The 17,413-nt window shown below is 39.7% G+C and overlaps 1 protein-coding gene across 3 annotated transcripts in view; it reads left to right on the top strand.

The window, feature by feature from the left end:
• Positions 1–755: 755 nt before the first annotated feature.
• ikzf2 (IKAROS family zinc finger 2) overlaps positions 756–17,413 on the top strand; it is a 58,372-nt gene continuing 41,714 nt past the window's right edge. Inside the window, exons 1-3 of one of the 3 annotated variants that reach the window (XM_037539032.1) lie at positions 756–793; positions 5,366–5,414; positions 16,224–16,328. In XM_037539032.1, coding sequence (XP_037394929.1) covers positions 5,387–5,414; positions 16,224–16,328 — 133 coding nt within the window. In that variant the 5' untranslated portion in view covers positions 756–793; positions 5,366–5,386. Of the gene's footprint in view, positions 794–882; positions 1,786–3,294; positions 3,316–5,365; positions 5,415–16,223; positions 16,329–17,413 lie in introns of those variants that run through there. The other 2 variants (XM_017707320.2, XM_017707322.2) reach the window with 2 other exon arrangements.

Below are 17,413 nucleotides of genomic sequence, written 5' to 3'. Positions count from 1 at the left end.
TCACTCACTCTCACTCAAACACTCACTCACTCAAACACTCAAACATTCAGTCACTCAAACACTCACTCACTCACTCACTCACTCTCACTCAAACACTCACTCACTCAAACACTCAAACATTCAGTCACTCAAACACTCACTCACTCACTCACTCACTCTCACTCAAACACTCACTCACTCACTCAAACACTCTCACTCAAACATTCAGTCACTCACTCACTCACTCACTTAAACTCACTCATTCACTCACTCACTCAAATATTCACTCACTCCCTCAATTATGAGCTTTTTATTGCTATAAATTCTTTATTTTTTTATTTTATTCATTATTTCCTTTTTTCTTGCCATTTTTATTTCATTTTATTATTCAGCTATTCATGCTCCCAAGCTTGAGGTTATGTGCATGTATTATTTGTCACTCATTGATTTTTGTTTATTTGTTTATTTATTTATGTAACTGGATCACCTTGCAGACCTGACCACATGAGCACTGATCGTGTCCATGTGAGTCCTCTAATCGATCACTGAGCAGCGACTGTGTTCAGACCTGAGCGTGTGTGTGTGTGTGTGTGCGCGCGCGCAGCGGCAGCCCGGTGTGGCAGTGTCTGTGTGTGTGTTTGAGCCTGAACCTGCTGCTGCTCCACTTCGACCACACGTAATTCTCACGAGCTTTTCCGTGCAGAGTGTGTGTGTGTGTGTGTGTGTGTGTGTGTGTGTGTGTGTGTGTGTGTGTGTGTGTGTGTGTGTAGCTCCACGCTCGAGGAGATGGGACTGCTGCTGCTGCGCTGCTGAGGTAAAGCACATCTACACTCGCGCTAATAACGCTCGCTGGGTTCGGTTCGCACGAAGAGATGAAGTGACCGCTGTGTGCGTGTCCACTGTCTGTCCTGTACTTCTGAGAGAGAGAGAGAGAGAGAGAGAGAGAGAGAGAGAGAGAGAGAGAGAGAGAGAAGAGCAGCAGCGCTATCGCCGTCCGTGTGGGCGCGCGCGTGCGTACGTGTGTCCGTCTGCGGCGCGGTAGCGGATCACCTGTTGCCGTTCGAGCAGCTCCGGGAACTTATAAGCGCGACAAACGTCCGTCTGAAAAGCCTCGAGCGAGCGTTACATGGCAAAAAGAGGCCCGCGCGCGCGCGTCGCTGCACGAACACGCGACACTGACGCTTCAGTTTGTGAGGGGAGAAAAGCCGCTGCTGGCAAAAAGCAGCCAGAACTCGAGCCAAGCAGAGAGGGACCACCTGTGAAGTCTGGGGGTCGTTTGGGCAGACGCCTCAGGCTTTGGTCCCCTTAAAAGAAAAAAAAAAGACCAGGGAGAAAAAAAGAGGCTGTTCCTATTTCCTTATTTATGGCCAATTCCCAAAGAACCGGTGGATCCAGTTCAGCATTTTCTCTCCATTCTTCTCCCAAAAGCTGCTGCTCTTTCACCTCCGAGTCCAGCTGATGAGCATTTTTCATTTTTTTCATTGGAGGCCTGAGTAAGAAAATCCTGAGAGCTGTACAGGTGCGGAGTGGAAAAGCTGTTCAGCGAGGGAAGTAGGCAAAGACGCTCTCTCTCTCTCTCTCTCTCTCTCTCTCTCTCTCTCTCTCTCTCTCTCAGCCACATTTGGTGCCATTGCTTGCTTTTTTTTCTCACTTGTGGCCAATACGCTCTCCTCTTGAGTCCCAAAGACACCAACAGCTCAACAGCTCATAGGAACAGGGGACGCTTGTTTTCGGACACAACTTCGGTTTTTGGCTCCTTTTGGGATTTTTTCTCGGTAGCCGTTCCCGGGGGGGAGACAACGAAAGGTAAACCTCTCGCATGGCTCATCGCCTTTTAAGTGGTGGAACTCTTGGGGCCAGGCATCAGACTCTCACTGCAGTCTTGCTTGCTTAATAGCTTCTCGTCTGTCCTTCTCTTTAGTCTAGTTTGCAGTGCTGTCCGTCCACTCTAAGGTCTCAGCGATGTGCTGCAGCTCTTATTGAGGATCTTTGTAGATTTAGAAATAGCATTTACGGTGCATTTATTGTTGAACGGTCTCTGTGTTGCTGCTTCTGGGACACGTGCATGGCTCTCCATGGCGTGGAGGGAGTTGTCAGCGCTTCGGTTCCCCATCTGTTCTCCTTTGCCCCAATGGCTGGTGGCTCTTTTGGTAACTTTGTATCTGGAACATTTACTGACATGTTGTCTTTAAGTGACCGTAAACTAAATGTTTGCCCTTTTTAAAAAAGCTGTTTGTGACACCGTAACCTTTCCCTTTCTAATTCACCTTAACGGTTCCCCCAAATGTCTTTTCACCTTCGTTTACGTTTCACTAAATGACTAATGACGTCACGTTAACTTTTCCCTAAACATATCTTAACTTCACTTAAAGTTTTCAGTCAATATGTCATAATATCTCCTTGAATTTTCCAGAAGTAGCTGTTAACACTGTCAACTTTTCCTCAAATATCGATTAACATCACTTGCAACTTATCGTTTATCCGAGTATAGTATCATCTTAACACTTCACTAACCCATACACCTAACGTGAATTCTAACCCTAAGCCTAACCTCAACCCCAAACCTTCCCCCTAATGCTGGGTCTAACCTAAAACCTAACCCTGATGCTGGGTTTAATACAAAACCCTAATGCTGGTACGTATCTAAACCATTTCAGAACCCAAGCCTAAAGCTGATTCTGATCCATCATCAAACCATAACTGGTCCTGGTCTAAAATCTAACCATGTTGCTGGTTCTAATTGAAAACCTTACCCTAACACTGGTTCTAATTCAAAAACTCTCCCAGACTCTGGCTCCAGTTCAAAACTTACCCAGGACGCTGGCTCTAATCCCAACCCTCAACCTAGCATCCCTGGATAGTTTGTTAATAAAAGGTGTTATACACTAGGGGACTATTCAAGTCAAGTGAAACCCATTACGGTCATAAATTGCTCTTAAGTCTAGATTAGAGTTACTTTCATACATCCTCTTGCTGTAGCGTTGGTACTTTGCCACTACAGAGATCAGTAATGTGTTGGAAATCGAGAAGTCATATAGTCTAGTGGAAAAAAGACATCCATCAAAAATATGTGCGTAACGTGTTTTTGGCTTACGTTGGACGTAGATCAGCACTTGTTAATGTGGAAATTGATCCGTGGGGGGAGTTGAGGAAGGTGATTATTAATTATGCAAGTTCTTAACTGAAGGGGAGCCACACACACACACGTACAGCGACACACACATTACTGCGATCTCGGTTTCAGTCCTTTGCCTTTCTCATGGAGACAGATTAGGAGGCAAAGGATAAATTCTCTGCTTGTTTGCGCTTGGCCTTTTAGCCTCTCGAGTCGATCAGGTAAAGCCTTTCGTTTGATGAGATATAATAGGGTTTAGTTTGCAGGCCTGCAAGTGACTCTCCTGCAGTTAGACGTGTAGGCCATGCTGTTTAAGTGTGTGCAGGTGAGAGAAATCTTTTGGGCGGCTTTCTGTCTGTCATGTCTGATATTCATGCACCTCCACTATTAGTTTTGTCTCCAGTGGTAGATGCCTTTATTCTGATCATAGCTGATGCTGAAGGCTTTGCAGTAATGAGAAAAATAGTTGTGCAGACAGTTAACTTGTGGTAGTTATTTCACATGAAGCGACTTTACATTTCATCTAGTTGGCCACACACTGGGGCAATGCAGTTTGACGATATTTATCACTGTTGTGATCGATTATATCACAAAACATCACAATGGGCACTTTTAAGTATGTCGTTGATATCATCAGCGCTTAAAAAATACTGATAAACTGCATATATGTTTACAAAGAGAGCAACTTTAGTCCTGATTAATTCGATTTAGTACAGTGCAGTATGTGAAACGTCACGGTGTTCATGGTTTTTGTTAGTACTTTTCAAATATGGCACTCATCCAACCTTATCCAACCTCAAAAAAGCTAAGTATTGTGATACTGATCATGCATTATCGTATCATTCTTGAGGAAAAGCTCTCAGCAGATGCTTTAGTTGGAGGCCGTGTGATTAATATAGTGGATGAAAATAAGAGACAGACGTAATCCCAGCATCATGCATTAACATGTATACAGTAGGAGATTTTTCAGGAGCCCTCTGTTACTTCAAGCGCTATTTATTTTGCGTTAATCCATAAGGCACGTTAAATGAGATGGCGCTGTAAATCGTTCAGATACTTGGCTTGCATTTGTGCTGATGTTTTAATTGCAGCCTCACTTTCTGAGCCCCATTTCAGAGTTTGAGCTCAGTCGGTTTCATGCTTTCATCTTTTTTCACGACTTCATGAACAGAAACTAATACGTTTAAGGTTAAAGTGCGCTTAAGCCCTAAAAGGGAGAAGGCCAGGCCTAGTTTGGGGACGGTCGTCTGGTCAGACGCTCCACGCTGTGGGCTTGCATCTCATTTATTTACTGAATTATTTATTCATTTATTGGTCAGCTGACCTGCAACCAAGTGGAAATGTACTCATTTGTTTTTATTTATACCTCCAGTAGTCTGTGTGCTTTTCACTCTTGCCGGAAACTATCGCTGCATGTGTTACTTCCCTAATAATGTGCTGGAGGCCTTTTTTTTTTACAATTAATAGCAACAACAAAGATTTTGCACAGACCCGTGAACAAGTAAGCTGTGCAGAGCAATGCAAACTCTCTATTTGCACAATGTGGAAACCTATTAGAAAGATATACAGTGAAAGGTAAAAAGGGCTCGCTCGTAGATTTTACTCTGTGATGGATTTACATACTGTACATAGTGCAAGAGCTGCTTTATTTTCAGATCAGAAGATATGAGTCATCTCATCATAATGCTTTAGCAAGTATCTGTTTGTATTTTTGAATGCAGCTCATCATGTATCAGCATATGCACACTATATATTTCAGCAGCGTAGTACATACTGTGGTGTGAGAGAATAGAGAGGATGACAATAATGTTAAGGCTATTTTTGTCGGAAAGCTCCCTGTAGATAATTGGTTCATTTTTTCTTTGTTTGACCGTTGAAGAAAACTCTGACCTGTCCAATCAGCACCACCTCCTGAGCCTAATTTATTTATTTATTTATTTTCAGAAAAGTTGTTTTAACATTGTCATGATTCTTAGCAAAGAAAAGTAACTTCTGGAAATCACGCGATTTTGGAAATAGTGCGCTGGGAAACATAATAGAATCTCGTCTGGTGACAACTGCTAGTCCTAGTTATGCCTTTCAGCAGCGTCTGAGCGCTGCACATTAATGCTCTTTTCCTGTGGCCATCGTTGTGTGTTACGGATGTCCTATAGGTAATGAGTGTGCATGTGTGATCTCATTTGTGCAAAAGACAACAGAGGGTTGCAGAAAAGAGCCGCTTTCTTGCACAGCTATGATCTCTGATGGCTTCTCTTCTTCTCCTCTCCTCAGCTCTTCCCCCAAACCACGGACATGGAGGCAACGGATGGCTATATAGCAAGTAAGTCTGGTCTGAATTATGGTTACTATGATGGTTGAAAGGATTATTTGCTCCAAATTTACTCAAAGTTTGTCTTAAAGCCAATCTCAGATGATCATGAATGTGGTATGAGCTATACGATTCGTAATGTAAGTGACATGATTTTCTTTTTCATAGAATAGAATAGAATTTGATAGAATAGAATTTAATAGAATAGAATAGAATTTTAATGCATGTAGTCTGTATGTATTTTTACCTTCACATTATACGCTACGATGTGAAAGGCCAATGGTACATTTTAAGGTTGTATCACATTTAGCACTCTGTTGCCGTTAGGAAAACTACACAGACTGTGAATATACAAATGTTTTTTTTATATATATATATATATATATATATATATATATATATATATATATATAATATTATATATATATATATATATATATATATTATATATAAGAAACATTATTATACATGTATCATACAGATATTATATTATATTATGTTATATGTATAATATATTAGCTGACATATTAACTGAACATATTATTATACATATAATATATGTAAAATACTATTTCTTTGCCCAGTTAATTCGTTTTTTAGACCTTTCAACATTATGAAAGTACAACATTTTACAAAAAAGCACTAGCCACAAGCTAATATATGCTTATGTTTACTGCTTGCTCTTGATTTTGAAGTGAATGTGACTTGTCAGAGGATGGAGGGTTCTCCCTCATTGTGGGCTTGCTTGTTTAATTTCTATTATACTTCATGCAAAATAATCAACATTAAAATGAGCATTATATATGTATATATAATAGAGAGAGAGAGAGAGAGAGAGAGAGATAGATAGATAAAGGTATAGGCATGTATTGTGTGTGTGTGTGTGTGTGTGTGTGTGTGTGTGTGTGTGTGTGTGTGTGTGTGTGTGTGTGTGTGTGTGTGTTTGTGTTTTTTGTGACTGGCTGATTTTGTTTCTCAGTCTTGACCTTTCTCTAGTTTAACCCCCCCACCCCCCCACCCCCTTCAGAACGTTATGGCAGAATAGTTTGTGCCTGGAGCTTCACAGTGTAGGTGTAGTCCTTGCCATGCTTTGTTAAATACATGCAGTAAAGGAACAAATAAGCTGTTGAAATATCCCACTGAACACTAACACTTCTGCTCTTGGCTCCCCTTGAGATTTGTTATCTGCATGGGGCTTCAGTACCAGGTGCACAGTGGTACCTTCCCGCCCGTTGACTCCCCCCTTAGATTCCCTCAGATGGAACAGGCTGATAAAATGTCCCTCATCAGAGGATTCTTGCAGGTGTATTGGAAAATGAAGAGAGTTTTACAGTTTAACTTTCTTCCAGCAACCTGTAACATGTAGATCACCAAACGGAATAAAAAGAGATGAACTTCCTCAGCATTTCTTTTTGTTTTTTGCTGAGCTTTTGATTAACTTGTTTTTCGTTGATTAACTGTCATGGAATTTAAAAAATGTCAAACCCATAAAAAAGCTGCTAATCCTCGAAGCCTCAAAACAGAGAAACGATGTGTTTTGAAACTGTAGTGTAGGCGTTGCAAGGTAGGCTAGCCACTGGTGCAAATTCAGGGGGGGACGGAGGGTCTTGTACCTTCCGCTCTTTGAAATAATGTGAGAAGATTTTGAGGGGTTGTGGGATAGATGACAAAAAAGTACACAGTTGAGTTTCAGAAAGAGGTGTCGGAAGTCAGTTATTGTATAGCTGTCAATTACAGTTTAAAACTCCAATTAAAGCCAATATAGATTGTTTATTTGTTCAGTTATAGAATTATTTTCAACGCTACTTTGTTTTTCTTCATAATTATCATCAAATTTGCCATTATGTGGGGATTTTGCTCAAATATTTACATTAATGCAGATCAGATCAACAATTTGGCACAATGTGAAAAAGATATTATTGTTACAATGAAAACTGAATCTCCGTATGGAATATGTGTGTTATTAATACTGTTAAAAATTTGTTTTGGGGGTTTTAATAGTGATATATATAAAGCATGTGACATCAATAGTGATAAGTCTGGTAGTAGACATTCTTTGCTCAGTTTTACATTTGCCATATTTAGGTTTATGCTCCTGACATTGGTCCCCTCGCTTTTCAGACTAAATTTGTACTCCTCATACACACAATTAGACTGACTTGACCACATCTTCAAAACTCTATGTGGTTCCTCTGCGTCTGTTGCTTTACGCCAAAGCGTCTGATGTGAACTCTGTGTTGAGAATGTTTTTTCTCACTGTGATAAACTAGGAGAACCTTGGCCTGGGTATTTGTGCCACTGGCGATGACCGCAGGCTAGCTTGTGGCTGAGCAGCACATCTTGCAAAGCCAGCAGCTATGTGCGTGCTGTGCTGTCTGTGGACGAACTTATAAAAGTAGGGAGTGAGTTTCACCCGTGATGTGGAACTTTGGTCTGCACCTGACAGGAAAAACCAGATCCTAGCTCAAAAACCTGCATGTCTACAACATGCCACGACCAATCGCTGGCTGTGCATGGAGAATGGATCCTGAGAAAACGTCAGCTTTTTCTTCTGTATTGACGTTTCCGTGCAGTACCTGCCTCTCGGCCCAACCCTTTCTGCTGGAACGGGCTGAGAGCCAAGCATAATGTGCAAATCAGTTCAGGTTTCTGTGAGTCTTTCTCCAAAACAGTTTTCCTAGCCTATATCCAAGGAGCTTAGCTTCGGCAGTAGATGACCCTATACGATTGTCTCTACATTTCGAGGCAGAATGTGAACCAATCGTGTTTATTTAAAACCCCTAAAACTGTTTGGTTCATCGTACGACGCATAGAAACTGATTTGGGTGAAATTGAACTGTAGGCCCACATAATGATCTCTTAGAGTTCAAATCCATGACAGTTCATGCTCCTTGCTTGTCCAAAATGAAAGCACATGGAACAATCCATTCTGCAGTTTCTACTCTTCCTGCGAGTTGAGTCAGTGAATGATCTGATTATGACTCAGCATTCTCCCGCCACAGCCCTGCAGTCACTCCGGTAGTCTCCAGTGGGCTCTCCTACGACTTCTCGACTTGCATCAGCACGGGGGCAGCCGGTAGCCTTTTTAATATTATCCATGCGCTGTTGGCCCACGGTGACAGTACAGCTAGTCTCAGTCTGGCCTGCGAGCAGTCAACAAGTCTGAGTGTCAGGGTATGTGTATCTGTGTGGGAATGTTAAGCTGCTGATTCGTAGAGTAGAAAAAGCATATCAAATGAAATGGAACAGTAGTAAAACCGTGAAAACCACATGCCTGCAGAGGACTGAGTGTGTCATAGCTTGTCGGAGCGCTAACAGAAACAGTGTTTGATGGATATCAGCCCAGTTTTTTGCTCCTTGATTTTACAGCCCTTATCTCTGGTCTGAAAGTCGTCTAGCTGCTCTCTCTCTCTTTCTTTCTTTCTGTGTCTCTCTCTCACTCTCTCTCCCTGGGGCTGATAAGCTGCTCTTCGTTGCCAGGCCTATCTCATTCCCTGAGAAAGCTGGCCGGACTGGGAGGCCAAGCAGCTAATGCACTGTTATGGAAAATCCTCCCCCCCCACACCCCCCCGCCGTCACTCAAAATCGCAGCGGTTTGCTTGTTCCCCGTTGCCAGGGGACTGCCGGTCACCTGAGATTTCCCTCAACCTCGCCGCGGTAACCAGAGACGGACTCCGGGATTGTGTCATTGACTGCCTCTCTCTCCACAGCTCACTCTGTCTCTCTCTCTCTCTCTCTCACACACACACACACACATACACACACACACACGGACTGACACTGTCTCCCGCACTGTGCCGGCACACATAACAGTTGGCTGCCTCACCTCCTGCTCTCCTGACTCGCGGACTGTCCTTTCATCTCACCTCCCGCATTTATTTTCTATAGCAGCTGATTATTGCGATTAATGTGATTATTTTTTTTGGTATTTCTGAAATATTTGCACTTTGAATGGCAAATAACCACGTAGAAAATCAAGCTATGTTAAAGCCACATTTGTATGGTTTAGATCTTTGGACATGGTCCTTAGTTTGACTGGTCAGTGGTCCAGTTTACCCAGTCACATTTCATGTAATTTCTTTTGTTTATCTTTTTTTTTTTTACCTGCCCCACCCAAGTCAGTGGATGCACATCTGATTTGTTACTATGACAACTGATATAGATATGTGGCCAAGGTCTGACCATATAAATTAGATTTGTCACTTGGAATATAAATTGGATATAAATGGACCATATCATAACACTTTGTTCTCAAAATCCACTTATACGATGATGTTTATATGAATTAAAGGACAACATTATGATGCTTATATTTGTATATGAGTATCTAGTAAGAACAGTCATAACTCAGTAACCAGTCTCTCTTCATCTCTTAGAATTAAACAGGCTGCTCCTTTAAGACTGATACATGACTCCTGACTGGCTTTTGCCTCCAATGTGAATGGGTGGAGCTAAACCGCTCTACACTATAAACTTAAATTAGTAGACTTTACTTTTTACGTTCAAGCTTAAATAACTGTATATTGTAGTTATAGCTACTGGCTATTTTCAGGAAATCCACACTTTTTCAGCGAGTAAGGTTGACTCAGACGGCCCAATCAGTGGTTTCAGCAGAGCTTGGGATTAGTCTACTATTGAAGTTCTGCCTCATCTTGAATTAGTTAGATGGACTTGTGAACACTCATACCTGTGCAGTGCATTGATATCAGTTGAAGCAGCTCCATTATTGTAAGTGGATTGTTTCATATGGTAATGAGTGCTGCTAACTTATAGCTATTATGTCTACAGCTGAACTGGAGAAGTTGAGCACAGAAGACCACCATGGTGAAAATAAAATCACGCAAACATAGCATGATGATATGCTATGATAAAAAAATAATAAAAAATAGCATTTTGCGAGGAGAACTAATGAAAAATCTGAAAAAATAAGAGTTAACAAAAACTTAACGGATCTTAACCAGATCTTAAGTAAATTTACCTAAGCAACTGAGGATTACACAAGAAATATTGTTACTACATTTTCACAGAGTAAAGTATAGATAGATAGATAGATAGATAGATAGATAGATAGATAGATAGATAGATAGATAGATAGATAGATAGATAGACAGATAGATGCAGTTGTTGTTTTACGGTGTTAGTGGAAAGACAGAATAGGCACAAAAACAAAGAATGGTAGAAAACCAGTTGTTTCTACATATAGTGAGTAGTAGGTTTTAACTTAACCTTAACTATACTTCCATACTTTACACTAAATAAAAACAAACAAAAAAAGTAATGCAAAAGTGAGAAAAAGGTCACAAAGGCACTTCTCAGATGATCTAATGAGGCCAAAGTTCTGGCTTTCACAGCTGTCAGACAAAGAGATAAAGTAGCCATGTAATGTGTCGACTTTAAATAAAGTATTTTAAAAAAGTACAGAAACAGAAAGAAAATAAAATCGATGTGTCTGGTTCAGAATATTTCAGTTATTTTACATATTTGGTTAAAAAAAACCTTTCTGTCCCTGTCAGGTCATGTGTTTCTCACATCATGATCTTGTTTTAGCAGTTGGACTTCACAAAATGAGTGTTTGCATTTCTTTTTATTTCCGTATTGAGAATGTTTAAATTAGTACTCAGTACATACAGTATCATGTCATTTTTCATTGTTCTTACGCAGCGCAGGCTGTGACATTTACAGCAGCCTTGAGCAAAAGTGGACTTCCTCCGTTGTACTGTGTGACATGCAAAAGAAGACGATTTCATGAAAGCATGCCTGAAACAATTGACAAAAAGACATGAAAACCATTACATTACATTACATTCCCTCACTTTGACTGATTCAGCTAATCCAACCTGTTTGAAGGAGGGACAGACTAGATACTCAGGATGCTCCATTACAATAGAGAGCTTAACTCTGACATCCCAGGTACTTTCCACTCTTTATCAGTCATTCAGCAAGACAGCACAGCTGTGTGTCCTTGTGGACAACTGTGACCGTACAGACAATTTGATCTAAAGATTTACACTTAAATGTTTGAACAAATTGAAATTAAACTACATCAAGTAGTACATCAAGTAGTCAAGGCCTCTGTGTGAATATGTTTGCAAAAATTCACAAAGAAATAGTTTTCAGCAGCCAATAAGGTCTCAGCATATGTGGAATTCCTTCAGTCCTGTTGGAAAGTCATGAAGCTGCTTGAGAGAATGCCAGGAGAGGGTAAAACTGCGTCAAGGCAAAGAGTGGCAGCTTCAGTGATTCTAAAATATAAGATTTTTGATTTAACACTGTTTTGTTGCTGCATAATTCCATGTATGCTATTTTTGGAGGTGTCCCAATCCAGATTGGAGCTAATCCCAGCATATTTTAAAGGACTGACTCTATTAAATCTGATCCAGCTACAATTCTTTTGCTTATTTTCTGTTCTCTGTTTACACTGCTGTCTTGAAGGTGTCATAAACAGGCAATGTCTGCAATCTGCAGTAGTGAAGCACATTTTCAGAAGCTAAGAAAGCGGTTTAAATGCAATAGCATGGAACTGTTTTTAAAGTGTAAACTGAAAACGTGTAAGATTCTGCGGATTCTGCGTTTAGACTGTGTTGAACTAGTTAGCAAGTAAAATGTGAGCACATTGTGAGAAAGACTGTGAGTCTTTCTGCTGTTTACTGCAAGTGACAGCATAAGAAGCATGTAAAAATACACTGAGTTGCAACGTTTTTCACTCGCAAGTCATGACTGGTTAAAAACTATTGTGAAAACATTCATTTTAAAATAAGTGTTAAATTCAGTGTGCCACAACGCTATAAGTTGAACATAAGTGGTCCAAAAAAACTTCAGTGTTTGGTGTTTACCAATATTTGCATTTCAAAAATTAAGTCAGTTTCCTGCGGAACGATGAAGCAACTGGTAGCCAGAATCATCAGTAAGATCAAACTCTAGCATCATCAACAATAAAGACACAATAAAATAGTAAATAAAAAAAGCAAAATTATGTATTAGCTTTGAACGTTACATTATGTACAGATTAATAATTAAGCAATTTCACTGCATCGTTAAATAGCAGACAAGCATTGCCTGAATTGTGTAGCTGCATTAAATAAGAAAAAAAATCTGATACTCAAACAAAATCAGGATGCAAAACAACTGGATCAGGACATCATCAATGCTGCAGTGAAAATGAATGATGATGGTGTAATGAAAGGGGCAAGCTTTTGACTGGTAGGGTCTGGTGCACAGCGTCGTATCCGTTGTTGACTAAATTTGTGTACAGAATATGTACAGTGCATTCTGCGTGCTTGTGGGATGAGAGTGAAAGAGAGTTTTGATTCGTGCCATGTTGTGTTGCAGTGGAATGTTTGTGTGTGTGTCCTCTTTTTACAGCTTTGAAATAGTAGCTTTATAACACAAGCAAAAATGACTTATTGAAACATGACACCTATTAAAATAATAGTAATTTTCAGAGCCGGTATGTGATATTTTTCATGCTCTCATATATATATATATATATATATATATATATATATATATCAGTCATCAATATATATATATATATATATATATATATATATATATATATATATATATATAAGTCATTTTGACTGATTTGTTTTGGTCCATTTATCATGAAATTTACAGACAATGTAAAGAGCAACACACGTTTTCAAATGATTTCAAAAACTGAATAATGACAAAAATGGAGAGGTTTTGTTATGACAGCAGCGATAAGATTTATCAGTGTAGGTTGCAAATGCAGTAGAGAAAACGCAGATATTTCAGTGCAGCCATCCAATGTTGCATAAACATTCTGCTTTTCCCGTGTGAACTGTCCATTGTCAGTACTTCAAACTTTTCATCATGTTTACCGGTCCATTAGTCATGAAATGTGGAGACAATGTAACGGCAGCTGGCTTCCTCAAATAATAGCAGTTTTCTTTTATAAGTGGCAGCGCCAGATAGGTGTAAAATGATGGCCAATGCACATGCATTGTGCCTCCTACTCTGAAGGGGTCAGTATGAAAGTGGATCAGTAGGAAAGGCTCGCTCCCCCTGGGTGGATGCTGCAGTGCTGTATAGAGGCTTGTGGCCTGCGTGCACCGGGTGTGGAGAGATGAGGAAATCCAATCTGGATGTTAAGGATGTGGCTGAAAGCTTAACAAGCTCTCCCGTTGCCCCACACACACTGCAGAAAGCACACGGCAGTGGGGAAATGGAGAAGACCGCTAACACGAGGGGGAAGTGTATAGTGTGCCTGAAATGGAGTGGAGAGTGCTGCTTCCTTTAAGAGGCTGAAAGGAAAGTGTAATGTACAGTTGAAAGGAATGTACAGTTGAGACCCCTCAGCAGGAGATCTGAGAGGTTCAGCATTGCTTTAGTGCCTGATAGCTGCTGAAATCCACACTTTCTTTTGTTGGTTTTGCAAAATGTATCTGCTTCTAAGAAAGAGCGTGGAGGAGTGTGCGTTTGGATATAGTCATGCGCTAAAGTTTGGGCCCTTCTGGTCAAATGACACGTTTTGTTGATTGTAAATAAGTGAACATCCTCTACAGAGACTCACATCTGCACATTATAATGCACAGTAGCTGTTTAATTGCTGAGTTTAACAAATCTGGGAAAAATGTAACATAAAGTGTACAAAATGCATGACTTTTTTATGTTATATATTTATTTTTTTTTATTGCAATGTTATTGCAAACTCAGCCAGTACATAGAAAAAATATTTAAGTGTGTTCTATGTAGAGCATGTATTAACATCTTTTCACGTATAACATGAAGAAAGTAGTTTCACCAAGGGTGTTCACACTTTTGCATAAGACTGGATGTGGTTGTATATGAGTTCGGCAGTTCTGGGCACTCCTTATATCAGCTGATATAATTTTGTATTTATGTTTTATATTTTACTTTTACATGGAATTGTTCTAATCAAACAGTGCAGTGTTTCTCCTAGGGGTGTGAAAGAGACGGTGGGGGGCACTTGCCCGTGGGGTGGGGGGTGGGGGGGTGGTATAGTACTGTTACTGTAACATATATGGATATTTACAGTATCTATATACATTTCAGCACTACTATATCTTTGGAGTGAAAGACATTCCAGAGCATTCCAACATTATTTGTCAGAGAAAACACAATTTCTGACATTTTAATGACAGTTAAACAAGCTAGCCTAGTTAGCAATACAGCAATACATTTGTCTTTATTCATGTCTTTAGCAGGGCATCCTTGGCAGCGTGTCCTGGAATTCATGTTTCTGAACGAAGTACAACGTGGCATATATTTATAAATATGAACTTGTTGTGTTGGCTGAATTGTTGGTTTCTGTCTTCCACAGAGGAAAGTAACAAATACCTTAATAGTAATTTTAGTGTTTTAATGTTGGCACCTCAAATAATTAATCATGTATGTGTGCAGATCCCTAGTCTTAGAAAGGACACATATTGCAGCACTAGAAGTGGAGCTACTCATAATTCTTTGCAGTTTTGGTTTCTTTTTATTGCCTGGTTTTTAGATTTTTTCTTTAATTGACTTTAAAAAGTTTTTTGTTTTTTTTTTTCCGGAAAGTTTTTATTCTCATGATTAAATGTTAAGATTAGCCTGTATAGCTGTGGGGTGATATGTGTTGGGTTGCCTAGTGGCATAACTGTCTAAGGCTTTGCTCTATTTCTGCAAGCTCATGAGTTCAAATCTTGATGACGCCAAAATCATCAGCAATGTTTTCACTGGTACAGATAAAACTGTAGCTTGTCAATATTGGCTGATGTTATCATCAAGTCATTTGTAGGCCTATAAGAAGCTACAAGTAGAAATAAAGACATTTTGGCATGCACAGAACAAGGTATAAAGAACCTTCACATAATATAAAGGTTTACCAGTTTAAGGGTTCTTCCCATAACCTTTACATTATGTAGAGGTTCTTTAACCCTTCACACTCACAAATCCCATTCACAGAAAATGATCCACTGAAAGGTACTTCATATCAAAAGCAGTCAAAAGGGGTTCCTCTGTGGCATCTTGAATGTTTTTTGACACCTGTAGAAGATTCTAGCATGACTGGAAAATCTGAAAAAATTTGAGAATAAAATTAGCACGTGTGTGTAGTCATATGCAAAAGTTTGGGTGCCGATTGCCTCTTATTGATTTTCAAAGTGAAAATAGGTGAACACGTCCTGTACAGAGAACACACTTCTGCACAACTGAATGCACGGCTGCTATGCATTTACTGAATTTAAGATATTGTGAAAAATTATTGCACTAAAATGCAAAAGTAACAGCACATTTTATATTGTGTGTTTGTTATTTCTTCTGACATGTTAATTGCATACAAGCATTTTCAGAAAGATTGCATTTTTGGTTTTGTTTCCTGTTGAGGAAATAACAAAACATGAGACAAGAGATTTGATCAGAAAGTGGAGATCAAAACCTTAAGGCCAATAAATTGACCAACATGTATGTAATGTATGTTACTGCAGTTTATCAGTTATCATTAATCATGTCTTGGACATGGGATTCAAGAAGTGTTGATTAAAAACAAAATAGTGAGTAGGTTGTGTTTAAATAAAAATTGCATGTAATTAAAAATGACAAAAATTGTAAATGTAGCAAGTGATTCCAAACTTTTGAATGGCATTGTGTGTCTATGTATGCTTGTGTGCATGTTTATGTGAATGTGACTGTACATTTGGGTGTCTGTCTGCATGTGTGTGTGTGTGTGTGTGTGTGTGCGTCTCTCCGTCTCTCTCTCTGTCTGTGTGTCTGTCTGTCTGTGCGAGTGAATAAAGCTGAGCTCAGTGCTCTGCCTGAAGCAGGGCGATGTCCTCAGTGCACTTGTTTCTGCCTGTCTCCTAGGTAACGGCGACTGCTCTCCTAGGAAAGAAAACTCGAGAATGCTGGTGGACCTGTCGCTAGACGCACCCAACGGCCAGCATTCCCAAAGCCCCAGCTCTCCGACCCGTGAGTCTCCTCCCCCACACACACACACACACACACACACACACACACACACACACACACACACATACATTCTCCTAGTTACCTCCTGCTCAACAGCTCTGTTTTCCACTGAGAACTCCACACACTCTCTGCTGCGTTTCTCATTTCTCCTTCCTTAGTTACCTGCAGCATGAATTATTAATTCAGCTCCTCAGTCAGTGCTTCATATCTGCTCTTTAACCCTGAGAAGTGGCCAGTGATAACAAAACGATATTAATTACTTCTCACTTAAGGCTCATTAAAACAAGACAGGAATTTTGTGCAGATTCTAAACTTTTAATCGTGTGTCTGTAAGATGAAGAGGGGATATTTTACTATGGCTTTTTGATGAAAGGTTATTGTATCAGTTTCATTTTGATGGACAAAACCCTGCTGTACTTGAGGGAAAGCAGAGAAACGCATGAAAAAAAATGACTCATGTTACAATAGAAGTCTATTAACAATTATAAGCAAAACTTTGAAAACCCTGTCAATTACGTTTTGTCGATTTTCTAAGTGAAAATAAGTTAATATATCACAGTCATGACAAAACCTTGGATCTCCAATTAACCCCTTAAAATCGGGTTTAAAACATACTAAGGCTTACTATTCAGTAGCCACAGGGACTTCAGTGCAAAGTGGCTGAGTTAGTCTTGGATTATAGAAGTTTTTAATGAAACTTTGTTTCTGCCAGTGGGCTGTGGTCATTTAATGGGTCAACTCTACAGGAGAGGGAATAAACTGTCCTAACTTTCCGTGTAAGCTAAAGTAAAGTGATTATGTTCCAAGTCATTGTGAACCATTTCGTTTGGTCCATTCATCATGAAACTTTCACACAGCGTAAAGGGCAGCTGGTGTTTTCAAACTGTCAAAGAATGAAAAATAGCAAAAATGGAGATGCAAGGTTTTGTGCCAACTGATATCTTGATGGAAAAAAAATTCTGCAGATTTTAGTTCATTTCTAGTAATTTAGTTCATTTGTATTAATTTAATAAGTTTAACATATTGAAAAAAGGCATGAAATATACAATCGGCCATCACTTTGCTCAGGCCACGTTTTATGTTTT

The sequence above is a fragment of the Pygocentrus nattereri genome, chromosome 6, assembly GCF_015220715.1.
Source record: "Pygocentrus nattereri isolate fPygNat1 chromosome 6, fPygNat1.pri, whole genome shotgun sequence".
NCBI classification, from domain to species: domain Eukaryota; kingdom Metazoa; phylum Chordata; class Actinopteri; order Characiformes; family Serrasalmidae; genus Pygocentrus; species Pygocentrus nattereri.
Note: the sequence above shows the minus strand (reverse complement) of the source record. Positions and strands in the feature narration are given on the sequence as shown.